The sequence below is a fragment of the Dryas octopetala genome, chromosome 7 (assembly GCF_963921425.1).
Source record: "Dryas octopetala chromosome 7, drDryOcto1.1, whole genome shotgun sequence".
NCBI classification, from domain to species: domain Eukaryota; kingdom Viridiplantae; phylum Streptophyta; class Magnoliopsida; order Rosales; family Rosaceae; genus Dryas; species Dryas octopetala.
In genome coordinates this window covers 1,749,899-1,777,643 of record NC_141372.1, presented here as the reverse complement: position 1 = coordinate 1,777,643, position 27,745 = coordinate 1,749,899, and the positions used below count along the sequence as shown (strand labels likewise).

At 37.1% G+C, this 27,745-nt stretch overlaps 5 protein-coding genes across 6 annotated transcripts; 3 read left to right on the top strand and 2 right to left on the bottom strand.

Moving 5' to 3' along the window:
* Nucleotides 1-1,722: 1,722 nt before the first annotated feature.
* LOC147278280 (uncharacterized) lies at nt 1,723-3,326 on the bottom strand. Of its 2 annotated transcripts, none has more exons than XM_086250387.1 (2): nt 3,146-3,326; nt 1,723-2,654 (listed from the first exon to the last, which is right to left on the bottom strand). In XM_086250387.1, the coding sequence occupies exon 2, from the start codon at nt 2,640-2,642 to the stop codon at nt 1,938-1,940; it is 705 nt and encodes a 234-aa protein (XP_086106513.1). In that variant the 5' UTR covers nt 2,643-2,654; nt 3,146-3,326; the 3' UTR covers nt 1,723-1,937. The 2 variants fall into 2 exon arrangements, with proteins under 2 accessions (XP_086106513.1, XP_086106512.1); XM_086250386.1 differs by having other exon boundaries at nt 1,723-2,644; nt 3,146-3,324.
* A 1,220-nt stretch (nt 3,327-4,546) lies between these two features.
* Nucleotides 4,547-5,906, top strand: LOC147278279 (fatty acid elongase 3-like). The gene has a single exon (XM_086252605.1). It carries the CDS (start codon nt 4,823-4,825, stop codon nt 5,714-5,716), a length of 894 nt encoding a protein of 297 aa, XP_086108731.1. The 5' UTR covers nt 4,547-4,822; the 3' UTR covers nt 5,717-5,906.
* A 1,326-nt stretch (nt 5,907-7,232) lies between these two features.
* LPAT4 (lysophosphatidyl acyltransferase 4) lies at nt 7,233-10,205 on the top strand. The gene is made up of 4 exons (XM_086252604.1): nt 7,233-7,330; nt 7,725-8,321; nt 8,959-9,089; nt 9,757-10,205. Exons 1-4 carry the CDS (start codon nt 7,326-7,328, stop codon nt 10,203-10,205), a joined length of 1,182 nt encoding a protein of 393 aa, XP_086108730.1. The 5' UTR covers nt 7,233-7,325.
* Nucleotides 10,206-11,970: 1,765 nt separating this feature from the next.
* On the top strand, nt 11,971-12,928 carry TLP-3 (thaumatin-like protein 3). Its single transcript, XM_086252606.1, has 2 exons — nt 11,971-12,056; nt 12,142-12,928. Exons 1-2 carry the CDS (start codon nt 11,993-11,995, stop codon nt 12,840-12,842), a joined length of 765 nt encoding a protein of 254 aa, XP_086108732.1. The 5' UTR covers nt 11,971-11,992; the 3' UTR covers nt 12,843-12,928.
* A 1,100-nt stretch (nt 12,929-14,028) lies between these two features.
* On the bottom strand, nt 14,029-21,289 carry LOC147278276 (metalloendopeptidase / zinc ion binding protein). Its single transcript, XM_086252603.1, has 17 exons — nt 20,785-21,289; nt 19,646-20,014; nt 19,394-19,534; nt 19,182-19,314; nt 18,935-19,048; nt 18,769-18,842; nt 18,619-18,693; nt 17,953-18,045; nt 17,707-17,767; nt 17,035-17,367; nt 16,692-16,818; nt 16,468-16,567; nt 16,225-16,294; nt 15,980-16,132; nt 15,769-15,864; nt 15,025-15,350; nt 14,029-14,854 (listed from the first exon to the last, which is right to left on the bottom strand). Exons 1-17 carry the CDS (start codon nt 20,866-20,868, stop codon nt 14,600-14,602), a joined length of 2,604 nt encoding a protein of 867 aa, XP_086108729.1. The 5' UTR covers nt 20,869-21,289; the 3' UTR covers nt 14,029-14,599.
* Nucleotides 21,290-27,745: the final 6,456 nt, after the last annotated feature.

Genomic DNA, 27,745 nt, shown 5'->3' with positions numbered 1-27,745 from the left:
CTTCAATCTCTATTATAGCTCTGTTATTGTGAGTCTTTGAGATTCTTTAGAGAGAGAGAGAGAGAGAGAAAGAGAGAGTGATGAAAATGCCCTTTAAAAAGCACTTGAGTTTGAGTGATGAGTACATAGTCAGTATTTAACAAATTATTAGATTGAAATGAACGAAATGAACGAAAGCTCTCCATTGTCACACAAGCATAGGTTGGGAGATTGATCGTATAACTTTTTTGTTTAGTGACAAATCGTAACACCCCCACTAGCTTGGAGGCATTAGTGCAATTTTCCCTTCAAATTACTAAAATTCTTAAATTCTTAAATTCTTAAATTTTTTTTCTCTTTAATTTCTCATTTTCCGTTCTCTTTCTTTATTTAGTTTGGGTTGGGTGTTGTTTGCTGAGTGACCCATGAAATTACTAGCATCAACTTGGAAGTGTTTTTTTTTTGCTCCAACGTCAACTTTGGAAGTTGAAACCCACTTTTGGAAGCATACTGCCATATTGTATTATACTATTATGACATGGACTCTTTAGAACTGACAAATAAATAGTGCCTTGATTACTGATTACTGAGTACGACACAAAAATATAGGATTAATCGCATCAAGCCCAATTAAATGCCCAATAGACTTTTCAGGTGAAGCTGCACACAACAAGGAAGAGGAGAGTCAAGAAAAATGAAGCCCAAATTCAAAGGACTCACAACCTGATTTGTCATATTTTTTGAGGGTTTCTCAAAATTTGGGAAGAGTTTTAGAGGAGAATTGGAGTCCGGAGATGGCCTAAACTTAAATTACAAGAGTGTGCATATGGAAAAAAGTAAGAAACCGACAGGTGCTCAATGCTCATGCCCACATGAACCTCGATGTCGCCAAGTATTGCCACACAATTAGTTCAGCGAAGCAAATCAAGAGCTAGAAGGGGCAACAACCAAAAGCAACATGAAATTGGTGGATCAGAACTCGGAAGACCATCTCAACTGCCCACCTTGTTAACCATCTCCCTAATAAAGGTGAGACTCACCCATGTGAGACCTATACAGGTGAATTCCACCTTAATTAGAGAGATGATTGACAAAGTGATCGGATAGTCCAATAAATTTATTCGATAAACAATGCATCTTTGGACAAGATTGGTACATGTCTAACTGCTTTCTATTGGGCCCTTGTACATTCATAATAATTTATACCTCTAACATTCTAAGATGGTAGGCATTCCATGACAATCAGATCTATCACTCCTCCAGGATCAAGCTTAAAACAAAATAAACAACTTTAAAGACGGTATGCATCAGATTAGGTAGATCCTGTATCGTACCAATGCATTCACAATGTGGGAATTGCATATTGTTCAAAAATCATAATTGGCTTTTCATACAAATTGCATTTGAAGTTCACTAATAATACATTACTTTCACAAAACAGTAAGTTGTTCCATTGTGATATATTCACCGTATGTATATGATAACCATGCACTTGGTCCATGGAGAAAAAGAAAACCCTCAAAATACAGGCCAGGGGAAAAAATATTCAGGCACCAACATGCAACATGATGAGCAAGATCGATACTAGAGGAAGAAAATCATTACTCAAAACTACATTCTTACCTGCTACATCATATTTCATTCCTGAGTGCATTGTGTGTGAAGAAAGCTGATCCCATGCACAATGTTGAATAGGGGAGCAGTGTTCTGTGTGTGTGTGTGTGTGTGAGAGAGAGAGAGAAAGAGAGTCTGGAAATACAAATATCATGTTATGTAAGCCACAATCAACATGATGACAAATGGGCGACACATAAAAAGCCTACAAGATTACTGAAAATAGTAAAATATGAACACTTCACCTGGTCAGAGAAAATAAAGATAAACTAGCAGATATACAGCAGCATGAGGTTGAACACCCTAAACATCCGTAGCAGTTTGAGACTGAAAACATATTCAGCCTATTGCCAAACAAGAGCAAGAAGAACACAAACTCCAACAAACAAAAGCAACCTCTTCAGGAAATAATCTTGATGTCCTTGACCCGCACGAGGACGCAGATTGTATCTATGAGCACCGGTGCCATGAAATGAATTTGAAAACCCATGAGGAAATCCGGCATTTGCACCATACATGGAAGCATCAGGAAACCCATGCATTTGAAAATTCAACAAACCCGGGATAAGGCCACCAAAAGAAAAGGAGAAATTCCCAAACCTTGTGGTTGCAATTGGTGCAAACCCTCCCAAACCTCCGAGCCCTCCCATAAATCCAAGCCCGCGCTGGGCAAAATGGTTTGGTCCTGGTGGAGGAGCTGTTTCGGGTCTTTGCCCTGCTGGACGATTCGGAATATTAACACCAGGAATTGACTTCGATCTTGGGTCAGTTGATGTCTTTCCCCTACCATATAAGGGCACCAAACTCTCCTCCTTGACCAGGGCTTTGCAAACAGGGCACTCCTGAGAGTGGGAGTGAATGTGGAGCCATTTGTAAAGGCAAGGCCAGCAGAAAAGATGGCCGCATAAGGTAACAATTGGGTCTTGGGCTAAGTCAAAGCAGATATTGCATTCGAAATTACCAGCATCACCATTATTGTTGTTACTGCTGGAGAAAGGAGAAGGCCCTTGGGATGACCTGCTCGTTGATTCCCCAAACTCACTTGACATCCCTGGACAACCCTAAATGAATTAGATTATGCATTAATTCAATCAATACCAACCATTGCAGCATCTCAATTAACTTGAACAACAACACAAAACCCTAATACCACCCAAAATCCCCACCCAATAAAATCGAAAACATATCTTCTTACGAAAAATCTCTGAAAATCCAGAACTCTAGGGATCCATTTAATTAAAAATAGTAGAAAACTGGGCAAATCGTTTCTAATTGTATAACAACTATTTGTTAAATTTCTTTCATTTTAATTTTCTCGCCATTCCTGATCTTGAAAATAATGGATTTCATCCTTTTGAGTTTCAAACTGAACGGTTCAAATACCCCGAGATCTCTTCGAATCGTAATAGCATACAACAAACGCACCGTTTATACATGAATATGAAATTTGCTTTCATCCATTATCAGAATCCGATCATTACACGAAAATGAAATCTATTCAATAATCCGATCAAATAGATGAACGAAAATTTGGGCAGAGATTAGTACTGACCTTTACATAGAAGGAGTAGACGAATCGAATCCCCAAGTCAAAACGAGTATTGGCAAGAGAGAGACTATTTCGTTGACGGGAAGGAAATGCAAAGAGTTGTGTGGGTTTGGTGGAGATGCAATATGACGCGTTTGGAATCTCCGGAGAGGACTTCGTTTTTCTTTCCCACCTGCCAATTTTTCGACGGTAGATTGTGATCCCGCTATTTCTGGCCGTTGAATACATTATTCTTTATGATTCATAAATCAACAGTATCCACATCAACCCGTGTCGTTTTTTGTCGTTTAGGGCCATGTTATAACTTATACCGTTATACGTCGTCTTTGAAATTGTCAATCCTATTCCTATTAGCTTTCTAATCTGTCTACACTTTTGGGTTATAGAGATATTCGGGTCTACTCTGGTTTAGGTTGGGTCGAGGAAGGGTGGGCATTTTGAACCGGGAAATTTAGAAAACGATTGGTCAAAGAGGGAAGCTGTGGGCTTTGGTGCCCAGCCTTTGAGATATTGGGCTTGGACTTTAAGCCCTACCTAATTTTTTATTAAAAATTAAAAGTTAGTGAAAAATTAATGAAAACTTCTATTTAGGTCCTTAATTTAATAATTTATTGAATAAAGCCTATGACTTTTAAAATTCTAACTAAAGTCCAATAATATTATAACCATTTTTATATTACATAATATTGGTCAATTAATTTCAATTTTTTCACACATATCAGGTGCCGAGTATTTGGTGGTCATTTTCGAGTGTTCGGCAGTGTATTTTTACTTCTTTTAAAGTCTTAGTTTGTCGGATTTATATTAGGTTTTAACTCTGAGATTTTTAGCTTTTACAAACCTCATTCTATATCCTAAGAAGGTATGAGGTGAACCTATACCTTATATCTCAAAAAATAAAAAAATAATGACATATTTCTTTGATCAGTAGTGCTAGATATACCACATTTTTATACCATAATTTTATACCACCTTATGTGGCAACTTACATGGCATTCATACATTGGATACTAAAAAATAAAAATAAAAACCCAAAAAGAAAAAGAAAAACTATGTTCAATAAAGTAATGACACGTGAGATGGTATAAGAATGTGGTATAAGAAATGTGGTAAGTATAGCATTATTCTTTCTTTGATAAGACAATACTCAAAGGGCTTTATTTATAAAATGCTATTAACAGATGAAATTGTGAAAATTCTCGTGTTTCATATGAGACGCGTTTGAATGGGACTCAATGTTTGCAGGGTCCCAGTCCACTTGTAGATGCTAACTAACATCTTTGGGTTAGAAAAAATGTGAGAATTGAAAAAATTGCGAAAAAGCATGAGGTCCAAGATACCGACTAAATTTATTATGCGTTGCTTTGTAACTTTGTTTGGTATAAAAGTCCAGCACAAAACAAAAAGAAAAGGACTGAAAGAAAGAGAGTTCCACGGACCGCAGTCCACAGCATACAATATTTCTCCGCTGACCTCCAATCGCTGAGCAGAAGCATCAATTTGCGCTTCCAACAGCACCACCCACTTTCATAAACACAGCAAAGATAATTTCATTCAATACCTTGCAAATTGCAATCCAAACCAAAACCAAAACCAAAAACTCGTTCTCTTGTCTTTCGAGTCTTTTCACTGATCAAAATCGCCATTGGCGAAATTTATCAAACGCATGAGACGCAACCCATGGCGCTTAAGACCATCCAGTACTGGCTATCGGAGCACCCAACAATCCTAAACTTCCGCTGGAGCCCCTCCCAATCCTGGGGCTCCACGTGGTCCTTCCTCTTCACCGCCATCCCCTTCTACATCGCCGTCGCCACCTTCCTCCACCTCACCTTAACCCTCTTCCGCCGCCGCCGCCCCGTCCCGCTCGGCCCAATCCCCGCCGTCCACAGCCTCCTCATGGCCCTAATCTCCGCCGTCACTTTCCTCGGCATCCTGCTCTCCGCCGCCGCCGAGATTCGCGACACGCGCTGGTTCTGGCGGCGCAACAAGACGACCCCGTTCCAGTGGCTCCTCTGCTTCCCGCTAGGCACGCGCCCCTCGGGGCGCGTCTTCTTCTGGTCCTACGTGTTCTACCTCTCGCGCTTTCTCCACCTGCTCCGCACCTTCTTCACCATCCTCCGCCGCCGAAGACTCACCTTCTTCCACCTGTTCAACCAGTCCATCCTCATCTTCACCTCCTTCCTCTGGCTCGAGTTCTCGCAATCATTTCAGGTCCTCGCCATACTCTCCACCTCTCTGCTCTACTCCGTGGTTTACGGGTACCGCTTCTGGACCGGAATCGGGTTGCGGGGCGCGTGTTTCCCGTTCGTGGTGAACTGCCAGGTGGTGTTGCTTGGTTGCAACCTGGTCTGCCATGTTGGGGTGCTTTTGGTGCACTTTTTGAAAGGGGGCTGCAATGGGATTGGGGCTTGGGTCTGCAATTCGGTGCTGAATGCTGCCATTCTTTTGCTCTTCTTGAACTTCTACGTGAAAGTGCATTTGAAAAGTTCAAAGGAGATTGCGCCCACACATTTGGGATCTGGTTCGGACTCAAAGACTCAGCTGGGCATCGTTAGGGAAAAACATTGTTAATGTCATGCCAAGAGATTGATTGTGAATATGATTCTCTTTTTTTTCTTCTTAATTTGTAATTTGTTCTCTGATTTTATTTATTTTGGGACAACATATCCCAATTTTTGGATTTGTAGAGGACCCAAGCGAGGATTATAAAATGTTGTTATTATTCTTAATTAATCTCAATACAGATTAGCCCTTTGTGTTACACAGTCTGGAAATGAATGTCTTTCTTCTTTTGGTCTTATTTCACGCCTTGATGTTGAAGCTGCTTCCACTTGAATAGTCAATCAATTGAAAATTGCAAATATTGAATGGTATGGCAGGAGCCGCATCAGAACAACGTTCTTTTCTAAAAGGAAGCTTCTCATTCTAATTGACCGACGTAACCACCACGTTATAATATTATATGATTTTTGGAATTTTCTTCCTTAGACTATTATAATGCTTATCAGTTGTCTTTCTAGAAAAAAAAAAAAAAAAAAAAAGTTATGTGTGTGTAACACATTTTTTCTGATAAACGGATGTAACACATTTTAAGTTGAAAAAAGATATCTTACGATCTTTTATTTGTCTAATTTTATAAATAAATAATTTTAAAAAAATGATCTAAAAATTGAATAGTTCTTATCACAATGCTACATTATATAATGAATACAAGACAAACAAAGCGTAAAAAAAATGCAAATAAAAGAAATGACAACTGGTGTTCCTCAATAATGAATATCTCTACCCTTGATAAGAAATATGTTATCAATGACGAGAGAACCTTTTTTGTAATATGGATAATGCTGATTTCGTATTCCAATGCAATAACATGATAACATCTATATTTTAATATTTTATAACGTAAAAAAATTTTCAATTTAAAAAATATATATATATATATATCTTAACATAGCGAGCTCATATCTCTATTATATTATAGATAAGTGTTTTTCATCAATGACTAATACAAGCAGCTACCCACTGATATTAGCTCACCAAGGTTTTGGCCCAATCCAATCTGTCTGTAGTTTGGGCCAGATGGGCTTATCCTTAGAGGTCCTGTTGCAAATTGGCCCAGTAATTACCCATCGGACATGCACGGAATTAGTTGAGGGGTAGCATGTGGAAATAAATAAATAAGCACACAAAAAAGGCTAGAGAGCTTATTGGCAAGTAGCGTGAGATTGCGTCAGACTCCTCTCGTCACCAAAACAACACTCGTACAATACAATACTGGAAACAAACGATAGGTTGGTTGGTTGTTAACTTCCTTATCATTATCGAATTTAACGTAATATCTAATCCAAAACCAATAATTGTATCATCCGACAAAGTTGAGGAATGAGGAGGAGCTTTTATTAGCTTTGACCCATTCTCTGCTTTCGCCCAAATCTTTGGTGAATCTCCTCTGCTTACACTTGTCGCCCTGCCATATACTCCCAGATTCGCATTTTTGCTGCGCATTGCCTATATATGATATCAACAAATCAAGGTCTAAATTTTAGATTGTTTATTAGTCTTCTTATTATTTATATCAAAACCTTATCTTTTCTTGATTTTTACAACATAAACTCTTTCCTCCCGATCCAAGCGAACAAAAACAAAAGCAAAACTTGTCTCTAACTCCAAATTGGTGCCGATGAGGTACCCCCTTTTCTTTTCTCGATTTTTCTTAATGTACACTCTGTTATATACTACATTGTATAATTGTATCTTGTGTTATTTGCAAATTAAGAATGGTTGGTGCATTCACTTTTGATGCAATCGAGTCTTTTGTGATTGGATATTTTCATGTTTCAGATTTGTTCTTGATTATATTTCGTTTGCAAAGGATGGGATACTGTTTGATTGAAACATGGAAATCTAACGAAGATCTGATCTATAACTACATAAGTAAACCAAAATAATGAGTAAAATTTATCATCCCACTACTTGTTCAAAGAGAAATTTCAACATACATGTGCATGTGTATATTGTTTCTTCATGGGATTTTATGTTTGTTGTAACATTTGAAGTAATTAACTTTTGGTGATTGCAGCTGCATCGAGGGAGGTTTTACCTGGAGTGAGATGGGTTGTCCCTTGAATGCTGATAACAAACTGAAGCACCGGCCCTTGACTTCTTTTAGAGTTGTAAGAGGTCTGCTATGTTTGGTGGTGTTTCTTTCCACTGCTTTCATGATTCTAGTCTGTATTGCACCTTTGGTTGCTGTGATATTGCGCCTTTTCAGCATACATTACAGCAGAAAAGCAACAGCCACCCTCTTTGGTTTTTGGCTGGCCTTGTGGCCCTTCCTGTTTGAGAAGATCAACGGGACAAAAGTGGTTTTTTCCGGCGACATTGTCCCGCCAAAGGAACGCACTCTGCTCATTGCCAATCATAAAACTGAGGTTGATTGGATGTACTTGTGGGATCTTGCATTGCGAAAGAGCTGCCTTGGCCACATCAAATATGTCCTTAAGAGCAGCTTGATGAAGATGCCTGTCTTTGGTTGGGGTTTTCACATTTTGGAGTTCATTCCTTTGAAGAGGAAATGGGAAGCTGATGAACCACTTCTAAAGAAAATGCTTTTAACCTTTACGGATCCTCAAGACCCTCTCTGGCTGGCTATTTTTCCTGAAGGAACTGACTTTAAGTACTACTTATTACCCCCTCTATATTCCTTATTAATCCATGCGCATGTCTTTTCGGATTATTATTTTGAAGTTATTATATTCAAGATAAAAATAAAAAAAAAGTTTTGTTTGAACTTAGACTCTGTTTGTTTCCTGATTTTGACACTTGTGAATAGTTATGAGATTCATTTCCCATTTCGTATGTTTGGTAGCTACATACTATTTTGGTTTCTCAATCTCAGTCTATAGTTTCTTGGCCAAAAAAAAAAAAAAATCTCAGTCTATAGTTTAACATTATATTAAACTATAATGACCCTTATATTTATGCTCCAACACATGAAAGGAAATGCTGACTTTCAGAGGTTTCTAAACACCCCCAGTCCAAGTAAATGAGCATAAGATTCTTAGAATCAGATTCTGCGAAGCAAACATAGCCTTATTTTATAGTATTGCCTTATTTTTGCTGCACATCTCTGCAATATTTAACCAATGCACTCCATTTATATATTCCAGTCACCTGTTCTAAGATATTGGCATAAGGCATATTTTCAACTTGCAACTTTCTACAGTGCATGCTGAAACTGATTGTGTTTATTCAATTTAACAGATAAATGTATGTAGATATTTAGTTGTTTTTTCTCCCCTTGCTTTATACAGTGAAGAAAAATGCAAAAAGAGTCAGATATTTGCGGCTGAAACTGGACTTCCTGTGCTTTCAAATGTGCTACTTCCAAGAACTAAAGGTTTTTGCGCTTGCTTGGAATCTCTTAGAGGTTCCTTGGATGCAGGTTATTTACACAAGACCCCACTCTGTAATTTTCCGAGCATAGTTTCTTACCAAAATCTTTATTCTTGCTTTGGTTAGACAAGATCATGATGGTCACTGTTATTATTCTGATTATGGAAATAATGTGTGTATGTTTGTATTCATGCATGTATTATGTGTGTTTGATTCGGTTTACACATTTTCAGGTCAAACAGGTCTCTATATTCTATAATTGTTTTGTTATGGTAATTTCTTGCCTATCTGAAACCCCATTTTCTCTCTTTGTTTTAGGTTTTTAACATTTCATTCCTGTGATATGACATGATTCAATCACCTTCGTTCCCGTTCAGTCAATTAAGTGCTGGGTTATCAGTTATCGCGATTCTTTTGCTTTGAGAAGGCCTTATAATCTTCTCTGTATTAGTGAATGATTGTCCTTTTTAATCTCTTTCACATTTCCATTGTTGGTTTAAGTTGGTAGTCATCACTAAAAAATTTGAATTGTGCTTGCACTAGAATGTATGGACAATGCATTTTGGAAGTTAAAGTAGCAGGTTATTTGAACATTTATGCATTTGAATTTATCTACTATATATTTTACATGTGAACAGTCTTTCTTGTACATTTTCTTTTTAATAGCTCCTAGCTATTATATTTACATGTGTCTTCATCTTCTAAATTGGCTGCAGTTTATGACTTGACCATCGCATACAAGAATCAATGCCCTTCATTTTTGGACAATGCATTTGGCGTGGATCCTTCAGAAGTTCACATTCATGTTCGGCGTATTCCTATTGAAGAAATCCCAGCGTCTAACACTGATTCTGCCTCGTGGTTAATCGAAACATTCCAGCTCAAGGACAAGTTGCTGTCGGATTTCAATGCTCAAGGCCATTTCCCTAATGAAGGAATAGAAGAAGAGCTTTCTTCATTCAAGTGCTCGGTAAATTTTATGTCGGTTATTGTTTTGACTATCATGCTCATATACCTTACCATTTTTGCATCCGTCTGGTTTAAAATATACATCGGTTTATCATGTGCATACCTTGCTTCAGCTACCTATTTCGAAATATATCCGATGCCAATTTTGGCCTTTGTTAAAGCAACATTTGTTTGCTATAGACCTAGAAATGAATAACATTGAAAAGATAAATAAAATTGCACATTACAAATTTTTAGTGTTTTGGGCATGTTTATTGTTACCATTCAGTGAGTGAATAGAGCCATCTTTAAAGTCTTTGCTTCCTCGACCGGACTTGAATCTCCGAATGCCGAAACAGAGAGGCATGCAATGGGGCGCAGGCCAATGGTTTTTGGTGCAGAGTTGTGGTTAAGTTTTATTTGAATGCTGAATGTTTGAGCTTTATATGACTGATCTGCCCCATAGGTACAAACTTACCTCATTGTATATAATTTGTATATATTTCTTGGAAAAGAATCATTGCAGTGCATATGTATATGACAGTTTCACTCCTTTAGCTATAATGGCTTGGGCTGAAACTACATGCAAGGATTTACAGATGATCACTTTTGAAAGATATGAACTTGGCACTCCTAAACAAGAATTTTCCAATAGTATTCATTGATTTTTTTTAATATTTTCATCCTTGGTTTTAATCTTTGCTGTGATGAGGTTCATAGTGTTGTCTGCTATAGTTGGTAATTGAGGAGGCAGAGCAGAACTTGTTAGATCAGATTACCTGCTCATGTCATTTTCATTTCCTACCTTTCATTCATTCAAATTAATTACATCATTTGCCAATTTTGTTGAGTCCACAATCTTGTCTAACTTGGATCAACTTGGAAACTGACCCAATACAGTGTAAAAAAGTACATCATATTAACAGCAAGTCAAAAAACAAAAGATTGGGTTTTGGGGTTGGTTACTCATCATCATTATCTGGAAGACAATTAATTGAGTGAGTGAAGCAATTGGTAGAATCTTGTGAAACCTTATGTGTAGTAGGTTTCTTTGTCTTGCCAACTTTCTGGAGGATTTGGAGTTTTATCCTGTATGTAAAAAACCTCTAGGCTAAGAAATAGGAAAGCAAACAATGTTCTCTATTTTAACTAATATTGATATTTTATGATTTAATTAAATTTGATATTATAATTGATGATGGATGAATTTGTATTGTTGCATTCAAAGAATTCAAAAATTCTTTCTATTGGGTTGCTTTGATCATAGATATTTTCTCTCTCTCCTCTCACCTAAATTTAGTTAAATAAAAAAGTAAATTCTAAATTAGTCAACCAAATAACTAATATGTTGGAGAATGATTTTTGGAAGAAAATCAACTAACTAATATACCTAGAGAGAGGGAGATAGCTAAGCTGTTGGAGTTGATCTTAGAAGAATTTTGGGTTGGACACTTAAATTGGACACAAGTCCAAAATAACTGAGTACTGCTAAGTGCTAACCCAAACTGAAGGGTACGTGGGTCGTCATGGAATGTAGTCCTGTCATGTCCCGCATTCCGAAGGAGGCGGAGTCTTCTTAATTTCCAAGACTTATAATCTTGTCATGTCCTACAACCAAATGAGGCTTTGAAGTACGAATCAATAAACCAAACACATGCAAGCAAAGCAATGCTGCTGCAAGGAACGTACAGTTAAACATAAACGCGTTTGGCATGGGTGTGTGGCAAAGAGACGCAGCTACTTGCCATGTTTCATTGTTAAAAGCAAGAAAAACAATTTAAACTAAAATCTGAATGAGTAAATTAAAGAATAATTTCATTTTATGATAGAAAGAATCATAAGGTGTGACATGTCGAGCAGCAGTTGGCAAGGATAGGAAAGGGTGTGACAGAAAGGGAGTCGTGGGGATGTGGGCCTCTCTGGGCCTCCAATATAAATAGCAATGAGCAAGCAAAAACTTCCAACATCCATGAATTAACTTCCACAACTCTACACAATACACTAATGGCGATGATGATCAGCTCTACCAAGCTTAAGCTCTATCTTCTTCCCATTCTGTTATCACTAGGTAAATGCCTCTTCAAACTTACCACCATTCATTTCTCGATCAGTTTAATTGGTTTGACATGTTTTGTTTAATTTGTTTTTCGCAGCCGCTGCAGGCCACGTGGTCTCCGCGACTCTATTCACGCTCCACAACCATTGCAGCTACACTGTCTGGCCCGGCACACTCTCTGGAAACGGCGCCGCCCTTCTCGGTGACGGTGGTTTCATGTTGGCCCCCGGTTCATCGGTCCAGCTCCAGGGCCCTCCCGGCTGGTCCGGCCGCTTCTGGGCCCGAACCGGCTGCACCTTCGACGACTCGGGAAACGGCAGATGCCTCACAGGCGACTGCGGCTCGCTAAAATGCGCCGGGGGCGGCGAACCCCCGGTGACCCTCGCGGAGTTCACGATCGGGTCCACCCAGGGCGACAAGGACTTCTATGACGTCAGCCTGGTGGACGGTTACAATGTGGGCATGGGGCTGCGTGCGACCGGAGGAGCCGGTGACTGCCAGTACGCGGGGTGCGTGGCGGACCTGAACGGGAGCTGCCCGCCCGAGCTGCGGGTAACGGATTCGGGTTCGGGTTTGGTGGTCGCGTGCAAGAGCGCGTGCGCAGCGTTTAACGCGCCCGAGTTTTGCTGCACTGGGGACCACGCGACGCCCCAGACTTGCTCTCCCACTCAGTACTCGGCGATGTTCAAGACTGCGTGCCCCACGGCCTATAGCTACGCTTATGATGATGCTTCCAGCACTTGTACCTGTGCCGGGTCGGATTACTTGATCACATTTTGTCCAACCGGGTCATCATGATATAAATACACTCAATTATAGCTATTATATTTAACGTGGGTTAACACCCTTATGGGCTTTGTGGGCTTTTATAATTGATTATTTGAATTCTTTTTTTTTTTTTTTTTGGTCGAAAGATTATTTGAATTCTTGGGTATCGAGGTATCTAGCTATGATGTTGGTTGACATGATTTAATTAATTAGTGTGCTGGTACGGTAATTAATATATTATTGTGCTTAATTTGATCTGTTTTGTCGTGGATTTCTTGTATTATAATTTAGCTAAATTTGATTTGGGTTGGTGAGAGTCTGAGAGAAATAATGATTAATTTAATTAAGGCCTGCTCTGGATCTCAAATCTCAAAAGTCAAAACAAAGTCCTATTGGAGCTGCTTTGCGTGTCCAATAACCTAATTATGTGGTGGATCGTTGGGTTCAACCGCATGCCTTTTGGTGAGCTTGATGGTTTTCAAATATAACTCATTGTGTTGTGGGGGGAGGGGTCGTATTCCTAATTCCTAGGAATAAGACTTCATATTGGTGTATGCATATGATAAATATGCATGGGAATACAATACTTAATTTGACAGAGTCTTGGCACCTCCATCAACTGCCTACACTTTCAGAGTCATCACAATGATAACATCTGATCTTCATAAATATATATAATATTTATTTATATTTCATGCTCTTGCATGCATAAGAATATAAGATCCAAATTGTCTTAATTGTAAAGGCTAGGCAAACCGTGTGGCTTTGAGATCTTGCATGCATTTGAAGTTGAAACTTCCCCTTTTGTCACTTGTTTTCTTGAACCACGTGACATGCTTTCCCCTCATAATTTAATTTGTTGCCATGTTAAATGTCTGTGAAACTTTTATGCCCGCTGGGTTAGGTTCTCAATTTGTTTGAACATAACAGAAAGAAACTTATAATCTAATAGTATCAGAATAATCAGACTCACCAAACAAGTTGTGTATAGCATCTTGATTAAGGAATCTAATAGTATTGTTTCAAAACTTGGAAAACCCCAAATTGATGAGTTTTTTTATTTATTATTATTTGCCGACCATTTTGAGCCCTTCTAAAACCAATATTGCATTGATTGAGGGAAAAATAAGATGGGTACAACGTTCTATAGAGGGGACGGGTTTATGTTTCCAGAGAAAACGTGCTCATAATTGCTATACGAGTATCTAAGTACACAAGTCGTTTTGCCCTTCGGGCTTTCAAGTAAGCATGATTCAGACAAAAAAAAGTACACAAGTCGGTCCAAAAACAAGAAAAGTATCCAAGTACAATGGCTTTTACCATCATTCAGATTGGGTTAGGCAGTACTATTTGATTTACCAATACGAGCTTCTCAACTCAAGACAATAAAGAACCCAAAAAAAAAAAAAAGATTAAAGAAATGAAGTTAAAGATACAAACAAAGAAAAGCAAGACATACAAGCTTTTTTTCTTTTCTTTCAAATTTGAAGGCCTTCGGCCAAGCCACTGCGCAAACACCACAACAAGCTTCTTTTCCTTCTTTTTTCGCTTTTTTATCCCTTGCATTTCATACATTTCCAATTTTCTCTACAAGTGGCTTTCATCTTTAAAAGCCACAACTCACCTTCCAGCCCAACTTTTTTTTAATGATTATTGGGCCGTGCGGAAGGAAACCTACATCTAGGGCACATACATGCCACATTTTCCTAAAATGAACCCCTAGAAAAATTACAAGAAAAAAAGGGAAAAAATAATCATGAAAAAAAAAAAAAAAAAAGGAGGAAATACTAGAGCTGCCTATTTTTTACAGACATTCCTTTCGAGGAACCATTACTTGAAAACCAACTATATATGCTGCTAACCCATGATGTTTTCATCTCACTAGAGCCTGTGCATTGACCCTCTACTTCCTCCTTACTACTGAATAGGGTTTGGTCTGAGCAATCAAGAGAAGCTCCACACGCTGAATTATATGATTGGCAAGCCGAATAGCATACACGAAGCCTGTTGTCCCCATCCTTGTCACACTTTTGAATTGAGATCTGGCAGTACATGGACAAATTAGCTAGGAATCATACATATGCAACTCAGTATTGAAAAAACAAAAGGGCTGAAAGAAGGTGAAGGAGAAATGAAAAGGGCCCAAACAAATTTTTTTAACAAAGGAAAAGAAAGTTGTGTTGTGGAGTGGAGTGACAGGCAAGTAACTTACCCAGCAAGCCAACTGCTTCGCAGTCATATCACAGTAGCTGGTGCCAAAGATGCTAAAAAGTTTCCTAGCACCACCAGGAAATAAACGATGGTAGTTGGGCATGACCACTACATCCTCTAGCTGCTGCAATATACTTGGTTCACTGGGTGCACAGTGCTGACCAGCACCCGACTTGACATTCTCCAGCACATCTTTGCAAACTTTAAGACTAGATTGGAGCATGGTGCTGTTCTGGCATGAGTAGCCTGCATAGTCAGAGCAGCGGAATTCACAGACTCCATCATCACAGACACCTCCATGAAGGCTGCATTGCTCATCACAAACAGCTGCATACCATATCCAATCACAATGTTATCAGAGAACAGCTAATTGCCATGAAAAAAACACTCATTCTTTACATGCAAGAACATAAAGGATTCCTTGACACTGTAAAGATTTTAGAAGGTGGTCTAAACCCCTTCACCTGACATCAGTCTAGTATCTGAAATGGAGCAGATGTTCATGAATTTGACTACATTTTCCATATAGGCAAACTGAAAGGAGCAAACTTTAGGATCTGGCTTACTTAAAGGTAACTCAAGAATTAAGGTGAACTGTAAAAGGCATCAAAATTTATCAACACTTTACCTTTTTCTTTTTTCTAAAAAAAATCACAAACTATGAACATAAAAGGGACCAACCAAATCATCACCATAGCAAAACAAATTATTAAAAAGGAAAAAAGAAATAAAACTGAAAATTTACCAGTGGAGCAGTCAATGCCAGTGTACCCATTGTCACATTCACAGAGCCCGTTAGAAAGGCAGCTTCCACGTCCACTACAGTTGCTGGGGCAAGAGCCTGCAAAGAACATAAATTAAAAAATGATTCCACATAGATGGCAGGTCAGAACTTTGTATGATATTGCATCTTGTGTACTGATTATAAAGGAAAGGAAGAGGAATTAGAAGCTCACGTTTACTACAATCAGAACCATGAAACCCTAGAAAACAGTGGCACCTTCCTTCAACACAGTCTCCATTGAAATTACATGAATTTGGACATTGCCCAGTTGCAGGAACTACACCTGTACCACAGAGTTCATGGTAGGCCGGGCATAACAATTCACCTAAAGGAAGAACATATTTCAATTTTCAATCAAGGTTGAACAAATAGATAAAGCAATATTAAGAAAAAAGTTAGATAGAACAGCATGATTACCATTAAATCCTGGGAACTGAATTGGTCCGCCTGCTTCGGGACATATTTTCCACATACCATCCACAGCAACCTGAAAATAAATAAATAATTAGATGCGTATGATGAAAAGTACAGAGGAGTGGGAGAGGAGATGAAGCAGGTTCAAATATAAATGTGATCCTCGTTTATTTATGGTTGATAAGTTGACGAGGACACCCAATGTGCATCTGATAAACTAGAGCTCATGGAAAATCCACAACATACCTCTAATGAATTGTTAACACATCTGTGCTGATAACATCCATTTCCTTGGGTCATAGAACCCCGCACAAACCCAGTACGTACTAATGACGAGGCCATACACCTACAATTGACAAGAAGAATAATCATCATAAGCAAGAACTTGCTGTTTTTAACTACATCCAACATGTCCACGGGAAAGGAATGTTTCTAGTGTTAGTAAGGTGTAATTGACTTTGAAACCTCACCTGGAGTTGCCCCCTCGTACTTCACCCAACATTCTGTCAGGTGGTCGTGCACTGCTAATGTCTGTACATGATCCATCAGAATAAGCTACGAAATAGGTGCAATAATCAGCCAGTGAGGACTGCCCACCTGCAACAGACATATGATAACAGATTCACATCAAAGGTCAAACCAAAGAATTTTATTTTTTTAATAGAAACAAGACTTCATTAAATAGAAAAAAATATTTTAATCCCATACAACCTAAGATCAACACAACGGGTTCAATAACAAACCATAAACAGTTATGCATCAAGTTAATGTTTCAAAGACAATACAGTAAATTACAAATGCACATGACCGCACCTTTGTTAGCCTGTGGGAAATAGCGTGCCCACTGGGGAAGGTCTCCACTGTAACTTACAATTGGACAGTAACCCTCCGCTTCTCTGTTGTATGTACAACCTGACAATTGTGTTGTGTTGCAATGATATGCCCCCTTCCAGAGATTGCAAGGGGATGTAACAAACCCGGTTCCCTGGTTGCGACCCCAATCAAGATGGTCTGCCATACTATAATTAGCCTGGTACCATCCACTATCTTCTAATAAAGCCAGTGTCATTTTTGAAACCACAGATCTTGTATCCACTGAGCCCGTCATAATTTCATTCATTAAAAGTCTTTTTTCCCAGTGTGATCCTGCAAACAAGTAATGAGATGTACAGTGATTATTAAACTTCCAATTGTTATCACAAACTTACTGGTACCAATCAGAAGAAAACATCCGTTCCAGCTTTTACTATCCTTCAATTGTCAAGATTTTTCACTTTTCTACTTTTTTTTTTTTTTTTTTGCATTTAAACTTCCCTAAATATTTATATTTCAAATATTATGCCTCCATTTATATAATAAGTTTTCCATAAAATTATACCAAGTGCAGCATGTTGCGATGTAACTTCTACAGCATAACATATAATTCTATGTAAATACACACATGTGCCTACACACACACACACAGAAACTTATAAAGTAGGAAACCTGATGTGCCGCGTCCTCCCCCATCTTCTAGCTCTAAACCAGTGAAATTCTCAGAGAATGCCTGCCAGAAAATCATTCTTCAACATTTTTTTCTAGACAAAATTCTCAGCCATTTTTTCATTCCCTGGATTTCAAATATTGGCAATCTAAAGCAACATTATGTCTAAAAATAATTTTTTGAAAACATGTTAATTTTTCATAAGCAGCACAACAACTCCATGCCTAATAAAGAGAGTTGGCATTTACCGCATAATGATATCGTGAATGCATGACAACACGTGGAAGCACCACACGCGTCACCATCCGCCCAAGCTTTTCATCCATGATTTGTTCTGTAACCTGCAAATGGATAGCAAGTAACATGTTGGTGCCAGAGTGTCGACGAACTTTACATAATCAGGCAGCAATGAAACAAAAAAGGAGGAAGTTTTTAAGGTAGAAAGAAATTTCTAAATACTAAAAACTCCTACAGGCTTTTACACAGCTCTTGAGATTTGAAATCTCTGATTATTGTCACTGAAAATATTGTGACAAGATGCAAGGATTACACTTTTGGGAAAAAGAAGAAGTATTAGCATTTTTGGCACATTGAATAGAGGTTAGATTATGTGCCAAAGTTTATTCTAAAACCCTCAAAATAGCATTTCAGTGAAAATTTTTGCAATTGGCCGCATATCAATTTAATTTGGAAAGAATGCTAAAGGCAAACTCAATTTATAGTCAAGGAGAATATCTCATTTCTTGCAGTTTCAAAACACCTAGACGTCTAGAAGTGATAACTATGGATCTTAAAAGTAGGAAAACTGATCATTTTAGCAATGTATTATTTGAAGGTTTCTAAAGTTAAAACCAGGTATATGGATTTCTTGTGGTGGCGAAGGAACGTTTTGATGCATTAGTAGTAGTCTTTACCTGACTACGCCTTCTTTTCCTCTCATCCCTAAAATGTGCAAAGGCATGGGGATCAAAACCGAGAACATGCATAACCTGGAATGATCAAGCATTCTAATCAGAAGGAAGGTACATCCCATGTTTTTCCAATTTCAATAAGAGGCAACTGACCTCATGTATGAGAGTAGCAGAAAGTAAAGTTTCTGCTTCAGCTGTCAAATGGCGAGGAGCAACATTTACATGTCCTACCCAATGAAAAAGTACCATCAGTTCTGATTTCTACTCCAAGCATGGAAAGACTATGCCAATAGGAAACAGTGCTCAATGAATGTATTACCTGCAATTGCACGACCCCATTGATCACGCTCGCAAGCCACTGCCCATGCAAGGGTGTTGCCAGTCGTAGGTCTTGTCGTCACCAGAAGAACCAAGTCTGCTTCAGCAACACCCTCTTGAAAAAAAGATCAACACAATGGTTACTTTGGATACTACAGTATGTGGACATGAAAATAATTGCTACTAAAAACCGGAATCAAGTTAAGCAATGAGCTGGGCAAATAACACCCAATTTGTAATGAAGGTACCTTCAACATATTCACGCGGCAGCTGTACACCTCCATCTTGACCGCATGCTGAATAACCACTCAACCTCAAGTTCCCTCTCACAGGTTCAACAGCTAAGGCTCTCCTGAACCAGTCTGCTGTCTGCCCTAGAGCCTGCGTTTAAATACATCTGAAAATCAGTTTCATGCATACTTAGATTTACCTGGCATGAGTGACATCACTACAATCTAACCTTGCGAAGGCGTTGTCTTTTGTCCTTCCCAGCTATATCATCCAGAGTGCAGTTATACCAGCAGTCACCAGAAATTGGAGGATCACCATGAGGGTTACAAGAAGGAGAGCCAGGAAGAGAAATCACAGGAGGCTCTCCAAGCTGGTGGAGGGGGGGAGTTGCAAGAAAAACAGAAAGCAATTCCAACATTAGTTAAATAGAGCTTTGGACCATATACACATTTAGAATTTACCAATCTGATGTTAAACCCACCTTCACAATATCACCAACATTTCGACAATCTCTATCAGGTGAGTGACCAACAGCATCATAATTTAAATATATTCTAATGGGCTGTTTTGCATCCTTCTGCTGTACCGAGCACTTGGAAACTCCAAGTAATGCCCTACCTTTTTGGTGAAGGGGTTTTGAGATATCAGACCCCTCATACACCTGCGGGGTAACAGTGTACACCTTGCGACCAGGTCTCCTCCGTTGTTTGAGTATCTGGTCATGGATGCAGGAGTGTGAAAAAATGTTCTCAGACAACCATTCTGGCCCTTGCCCTTGCCCTTGCCCTTGCAGAGTGTGTTCTTGGGATTTTGCATTAGTAGCTTCCAAGCATATCAAAAGCAATATAATCTGAAGCAAAAACCAAAAAACCACAATGTGATGAAACCGAGCATATTTAACACCTGGATTCTCAACAAAAGACCCAAACTTATTGTTCACACACAACTTAGAGGTGAACAAAAACAACCATTCTCTGCATAATTCAAATATTTCAGAAACCAAAAAAGCAGATCTAACAAATTTAGTCTTACAATCGCTAATGGGCAAATCAAATACGAAGCTTCTAAATCCTTTTAGCTCAATTTAGCACATAAAAGGAAACGCCAGTGTTTGGTCTAGAGTTGGACCCAAATCTGCTTCATCCTCAACAAACCTGAACACTAACTATAGGCCAAAGCCAACCCACAGATCAGCCAAAGTTTTCAATATGATACCTACTAACCCAAAGGCGAAATTTTTTTACCATAAAAAAAGAAAAAAGAAAAGAAATGTGCCCTCTCAAGCACTAATAAACAGTTTCCAAAAATGGAAAATAGAAACATGATGGAAGCAAAAACAAATAAATCTAACACCTACTTAAAACAGTTGCTTCTCTGAACATGATCAAAGTAGAAGAAAACCCTAATTCCGGTAAACCAGACAACTGCTTCAGGGTCAGTGCAGTCCTAAAATCCCAATTTTTCCTTATATTTCCCGCAATTTCTCAGCAACCAACCATAACTATAAAGTTCTCACTAATTTGCGAAGCCAACAAAAAACACAAAACTTAAAACCCAAATCTTCTAACCAAAAAACAAAGTTAAAAAAATAAAAATGAAAAACTGGCAGAGCGAGCTGACCTCGAGGATAACGACGGCGACTCGTAGCTTAGAACCGAACCTGAAAGAGGTGCACGGACTACAACACCGTATCATTACCTCCATCAAATGTGGAAAACTCTAACACTAAGGGCATCGATTCCATCAAATCGCCGGCGATTTTCCGATCGGCTTTAAAACCCTGAAAAATCGCTGGCTCTTCTGCATTGCAAATTGTCTCTATAATTTAAAATATATATATATTTCTCTTATTAAAAAGAGAAATGAAATAGACCCTCGAACTTCGATTTGAAAACCCCAAACACAGAGAGAGAGAGAGAGAGAGAGTATGTGTGTGTGTGAGTTGGTCTTGAACGCTACTTTCGTAGACTGATTCAAAGAAAGAGCTCTTTCAAAGTGTCGTACGGTCAGTGAGGTTTGTTCTTTGAGAAATGCGAAAAGCGAAAACACGGAATCAGTGACAGACAGTGAAGAAGAAGAAGGAGAAGGAGAAGGAGAAGAAGGGGACAGAGAGGAGGAGGTCTTCAAAATCATATGGATTGGGTGGGGTGGGTACAGCTGATCATTTTATTAATCTTTTTTTCTTTATCATTTTTTTATTTTGTATTCTTCAAAGTAGAAAAAACCGAAAAAGGAAAATGGCCCTCATGTTTGGTGTAATTACGATGAACCCGTTTAAACGTAGCTAATTGCTCTGTGTTTAATATTTGTGTCGCGATTAATTTATAAATTAAAGGCTCTACCAAAAAGGAAATTATAAATTAAGGAAATCCATATTCATACGAATGGTTCTATTCGTTTACAAAATTAAAATAATGTGAGTGGATCAGGTCATGGCGGTTCACCACCGCAACATGTGGATTAATTAGCTCGTTTCTTATTATTTGGACCGTACACATTAGATGTGACAAATTAATTGCAGTAAGCGACCATATGCTAAAGCCCACAAAAATTCTAAGATCTCATAACATAAGCATCGAGCAGATACTATAGCCATCAAACGGAACCAGAGAGACACCGTAGGAATTAGCAAAGCCAAAGAGGCACCGTAGGAATTAGCGAACTAGTCGTGTTTGGGTTCACGATCCTACTAACATTTTTAAGTTGAGGCTGACAATAGCGCAAAGTGACGGATGTGGCAATAGTAACCGATGGAAACATGACCAGTACCGGCGAAAATAGTAACTCTCTAACATCTTGTGATAAGCGCTAGAAAAAATCTAAAAGCATCAAAACACAAAACAAACCAAATATGAAAAACTCTCACGAAGAGAGGTGGAGAAACTCTCGCAAAGAGAGATGGAAACGCTCTCACTTATTGGGATGAGAGTATCTCAAAGGAAAAAATAAAAACACAGAAAAAGAAAAAGAAAAACAAAGGAGAGAGGGGTGAGGGGAGGAGCAGTCTGTGAGAACACAAGGCCGCCCCTCCCCATGGAGAGGTTGAGGAGAGGAGAGAGTTTTTTCTTTTGGGGTAGCGGCTAGGGTTTTTCTAAAAAGTTATAATATTCAACTTCTAACTAGAATTGTATAGGGTTAAATACAAAAATGGTCACAAACTTTACAGTAAATCTCAATTTAGTCCATTAACTATAAAAATGTCAGTTTGATCCACGAATTTTTCAAGTTGTATCGAAAAATTTAACGAAAAGTGATCATGTGCACTGCAAGTGACCACATTTTCAGAGGTATTTCAGTCCGTTCATCACATTTTTATGTGACCACTTCCGTTAATTTTTGGATAAAAGTTAGCGTTTGTACTGTTTTGGTACAAATTAAAAAATTTGTAGACCAAATTGACACTTTTTATAATTAATGGATCAAATTGAGATTCATTATAAAATTTGTAGACCATTTTTATATTTAATCCAATGCATGAGAACGTTCACAATCGTTGAATTTAGAGACTGTGATGTATAAGAACGTCAATAGATGGCCAATGTGTGCATTCTGCAATTATAACCATACAAATCATACAACACCCAAATTGATGATTTTTGTCTTTAGATTAATAAATAAATAAATTGATGACTGTTTGATGATTATTGACTTATTGTATTAGTTTTTTTATTGTGGTAGTAATACTATAGTCCTAGACTCCTAGAGTTTATTCCTAAATAAAACAAAAAGGGTATTAGAGAGTGACACAATTTTTTTTTAATCTCTCATTCAAAATAATATTATACAATAAATTTCAAATGTGATGCACACTTTCTCATCTATACAATTTTTAATAAACTTAAAGTATATGCAATTATCTACAAACTATACTTAACTGAATAAATTCATTATTTTTTATTTGAGAAAATTTGAACAAACTTATAAAGTTACAAGTGGTTTCATACTCACTTCTTTATTACAGTATATAACAATTTATAATGAAAGTAATCGGACAGTGCATTTTCTTGTTAAAATGCGCTTATGTCTCTCGGCCTTCATGTTTGAATTGAAGATGAGCCTTCTTGGCTCCATGATTAATTCTCTCGGATGTTTACCATCCATAATGAAGTATTTTATTAAAAAAAAAAAAACAGTTTATAAAAGTTGATTTTTTATTACTATGCCAAAAGCTATCAAGAAGTACCAAATTATTGAATTTAGATATTGTTATTTTTCATATAGGAGTTTAGATTTAGTTAGTAACTTAGTATATTTATATGAGAGAAAAAAACAAAATTCATAATGCTAGAGAGATTTTCTTTCTCTAAATTATTGTGATATAAGTATAATGCTCAATTACACAATTATTTTCACTAGTCGGAAAAGGAAAGTACGCAATTATCCAACTTATCTAAAATTCCAAAAACATGCTCAAGTATAATGGAGAATCTCAACTCAAACAAAACTTTCCATCATTTCTGCAAAACACGAAAGTATTATAATACATATGGGTGAAAAGAGTAAATGCCCGAGTGTCCGACCATCACAATAAATTATACAACAAACAAACCACAATTATTTATGCGCTGATTACTCCACCAGGCATCAATTAAAACAAACGAAAACAATAGATGGATGGATGTACAGTCATAACATAACCCAAATTAGGCTCTGACCGAAAAAACAAAACACAAATATCTCAGCTGATTGACTTGATTCAAAGGTTTAACTTTGGTCAATTTCGAAACTCGATCTGACTCCTGTGACCCACTCTACATATATAGTATGCACAAATTAATGGGTTGTTATCCCCAAAGCTCTACAGTAATGCAATTTGGACTAACATATTATTATGAATGAATACAAGATTCCCAACACATATTATATATACTTAATTCAAATACATGTAATTGTGAATTTTTTTAACCATCACATGTGAATTTTCTGGTGAAATGTGCTGTAGATTTGTAAATGATAAAAGAGCTTAAGGTTACTCTTAACAGTGATAAAAAAAGGGTTACTTTGACCATTGGAAATGGAACAGGAAAAGGTACTTTCTAACCATTTTGTAATAGCCATGTATATATATATATATGTGTTGCATAAGTTTGAAACTAGGTATATTAATTACTGTACTATTGGTTTGGCACAATTCTTATTTGAATGGAATGGATAAAGCGAAGAATTTCAATTTCTTTGCGGAAGAGCATATAAAATGAGAAGGGTAGTTAGGTTTGGTATTTTGCTGACCTACATCCTCTCCTTAAGTATTTAATTCGTTTTTCTTACTACTTTGACCTTATTTCCCATTTCTTTAATCCAATTAATTAAGCCCGTTGCTATATAATTTTTTTATAATATGAGAAAAAAAAACTAATCCATCTTTGTCTCCGAGGCCCGAGGGTGCTTGCTTGCTGATATTAGTTAGCATACAGCTCATCCAACATAATTAAAATGAATATTAAATTTAGTTTTTTAATTTTTTTCTGTGTTGTTTGTTGAGTACTGTTAACCCCAACGGCTTGGATAGACGTTTAACCAATATTAATTAAAGTGGTGCAAACTGCAAATGGTCCCTGTTAGGTACTTAATTAGGTCTACTGCCATAATCTGATTTAGATTCTATATTTTTAAATATGTAAGAGATGATGATATATACTTTCTCATCAAGCATTGTCCATACACGTACTCGTCACCATTCTAGTCTTGAATTAATGATTTTATTTGTTCACAAAGGAATTAATGACATAATGTACATAGTTCTATAATAAAATCCAATAATCGAAAATTACTATGTTTTAGACACACGTTAATGATACACCAACATGATTATTCATTCATCGTTTATCCATACAAGTGACCTATTATAGCATTTCTTCTTTTTTTGCATGTAATGTAAATGAACAAATTAATTAAGAAGATTAACTCATTAATTATCCAACTAACAAGATTGGGTTTATATGGAAGTCCGAACAAAAGCTTGGAATTGGCTTTACTTTTTTGGTGTTTAGTTAGAGGCTTGATCCAAAGCGATTGAATTATAGAACAAAAAGGAGAGTGACCAAGGCTACATGTTTGATCTTCTCAATTAAAAAAAAAAAAAAAGGCTACATGTCTGATGCTTCTTCCTCTTTTGGGTTGAATACGAAACAAACAGAAAAAGCTTTCGATCACGTACTAATGAATAATGATGATCGACATATCCTTATGATTCTGAAAAGTACTCGCACTCGCTTGGCCTTTTTTTTGTGCATCAACGGCCAGCATTCAGAAAAAGACATCTAGGTTTTACGTCAAATTGCTAAACATCAAACACTTTGACCGCATGCTCATCAGAGGACTTCATGCACAAACACTAGTGCGGATTAAAAACTCAAAACTGACATTTTCTTTAATTCCCCCATTTTTTGTAATTAAATCATGTAAGAAAAAAAAAACAAATTACATGTTTGATTGAGCTCGTGATTCTGCAATTGAATATCTCATTAGCAGAAAAATTGAGGAAAATTAATATTTAATTACATGCGTTATTTATTTCAATTTAATTGAATGGATCTTGGCATGCTCGCTATTATCACTTTAATTATGGTCTTTAGCTTGAAAAAGATCAGGTCATGAAATCGAAGCATCGACCTAAAAAGTTATATCTTGAAGTTAATTATACTATAAAAGTCAGCCCATGCGAGAAAAGGTATCAATTTGCACTTTCGAATGATAACTAAAGTATTTTGAAACAAGAAGAAAAAAGAAAACTGACCAAAAAAGAAAAGAGAAGAAAAACATGAGAGAGAGAGAGAGTGTGAGTGTGTGACAATTGAAGTAGTTATCATGAATAATGCTATTTACTTATTTAGTTAATTGTTAGAACACTTCGAGATCCTAATAGAATTTTTTTTCATTACCAAGAAATAGAAAATTCGAACTCAAAAGTATATATGTTCTTAAAAGGAATGTTATATGTCCATAACAGTACCTTTCTTGGCCTATTTCCATGTGATCATATCTCCATGCATGTTATGTGTCATTAATGTAGCAATTGGGTGTCATGTACGTGGCATAGGTCTGAAACAGTAAAAATACACGAAACCAAAAATAAAATAAAATGGATCGACTATATATGGTGTCGAGGTGTCGATCAGCACTATAAGTTAGGTGAAACGTGTTGAATGAGTAACGCACAATAATAATAATAAATATCTTATTCATATATGTAAAGATGGAATAATTAATTGTAGAAATGGCCAGAGATTTCATTGAGAAAGATTACAAACAGAAAGAGCCATGCATGGGAGTAAACTAGCTAGTAAAGAACCACATGCACCACCATGGGTTAATGGGTACGTTATGTGGTGTACAAAATTCCAAACTAACAATTATAAGACAGAAATTGTTCAACAAAGTATTGCCTCTTGAGTCTTGAGAGTGGAGAGTTGACGATGACCCAGCAAGCTAGAAAGCCCCATTAATTATTGATATGAAATTCATCATTTTTGGTAGGGTACGTACCCAGAGACCAGAGTGCAGTGCAGTGCAGTACGTAGACCAAAACCAGCATAATGGGCTCTGTGGCAGTGTTTGCTAGCTAGCTAGTATTATCTTTTTCTAACCAAAAAGGAAAGTGCAAAACACCACACTATGTGGCCCATGTCTTAGCCACATGAAGGGTCCCAATTAATCCAACTTGCTTCAGCACTGCAACACTCCATATCCATATGTTGCTATATACGGTGATTTCAATTTCAACAGAAGAAAAGGAGAACAGGTCGAGCAAATGCAATGTACATCATGTTTATAATTATTTAAGAAATTTTCAGTTTAAATTTTTCAATTTTTTAACAAAGATTATTGTTTAAATTTAGAATAGAAAACATTACTTCTATAATTTATTGGGCCTTTTTGGACAAAAATACTATTTATATCAACAAATTTTGACTTATTAAAATTCAACATCTTTCAGACATAATTTTTATTTTGGTCAATGGTCGATAAGACCAAAGTTTTTTTGTCTTATCGAGTTATAAAAATAATAATTTTTATTTGAAGGTTAAATTTTCCAATTGTTTACTTCTCTGAATTATAAACTCATTCATGTTCCATGTTTAATTATAAATTTCTCAATTACTATCCCAATAACAAATTATTGTACAATAGGATTAAGAAAGGGGTGTGACCTTATATTTTTTTGGCTGCCAAGCACTATACCATTACCAACCCATTGACAAGACGAGGGTTTGGTTTGGTATGCAAAGATGCAACAATTTACAAGAAGACAAGGCGTGTCATTATTTTGGGTTGCCAAAATCCGACTTCAACGAAATTCCTAATCTTCATATTGTCGGCTCAGAACTGTTGGCATGTACTAAAACATGATCTGTTTTATACGAAATATTTATAACATATACTTTCCATGCCTCTCATTGCCTAACCCCTTATGAAGTAATTGTAGCTTTCGAACTTCACTTTTTGCAGCTGTGACGCATACCAAGCTTTACAACATTGCATTTATTCATATAACCATTTCTGATAGATGGTAGTTGATATTATGATCACAAACCCTCTAATACTGTCATTTCAAATTTCAATATTTATAAAATATAATGTT

What these genes read in the sequence shown, in the direction of transcription:
- LOC147278276 (XM_086252603.1), bottom strand. Translation starts at nt 20,868, where the DNA reads ATGGAGGTAATGATACGGTGTTGTAGTCCGTGCACCTCTTTCAGGTTC. An exon ending in GCCGCGTGAATATGTTGAAG is followed by an intron (nt 19,049 to 19,181) that starts GTACCTTCATTA and finishes CTTTTTTTCAAG; the next exon opens with AGGGTGTTGCTGAAGCAGAC. An exon ending in ATTCACGATATCATTATGCG is followed by an intron (nt 17,768 to 17,952) that starts GTAAATGCCAAC and finishes ATTTTCTGGCAG; the next exon opens with GCATTCTCTGAGAATTTCAC.
- TLP-3 (XM_086252606.1), top strand. Translation starts at nt 11,993, where the DNA reads ATGGCGATGATGATCAGCTCTACCAAGCTTAAGCTCTATCTTCTTCCC. An exon ending in TCCCATTCTGTTATCACTAG is followed by an intron (nt 12,057 to 12,141) that starts GTAAATGCCTCT and finishes TGTTTTTCGCAG; the next exon opens with CCGCTGCAGGCCACGTGGTC.
- LOC147278280 (XM_086250387.1), bottom strand. Translation starts at nt 2,642, where the DNA reads ATGTCAAGTGAGTTTGGGGAATCAACGAGCAGGTCATCCCAAGGGCCT.
- LPAT4 (XM_086252604.1), top strand. An exon ending in CCTGAAGGAACTGACTTTAA is followed by an intron (nt 8,322 to 8,958) that starts GTACTACTTATT and finishes TGCTTTATACAG; the next exon opens with TGAAGAAAAATGCAAAAAGA. An exon ending in TAGAGGTTCCTTGGATGCAG is followed by an intron (nt 9,090 to 9,756) that starts GTTATTTACACA and finishes AATTGGCTGCAG; the next exon opens with TTTATGACTTGACCATCGCA.
- LOC147278279 (XM_086252605.1), top strand. Translation starts at nt 4,823, where the DNA reads ATGGCGCTTAAGACCATCCAGTACTGGCTATCGGAGCACCCAACAATC.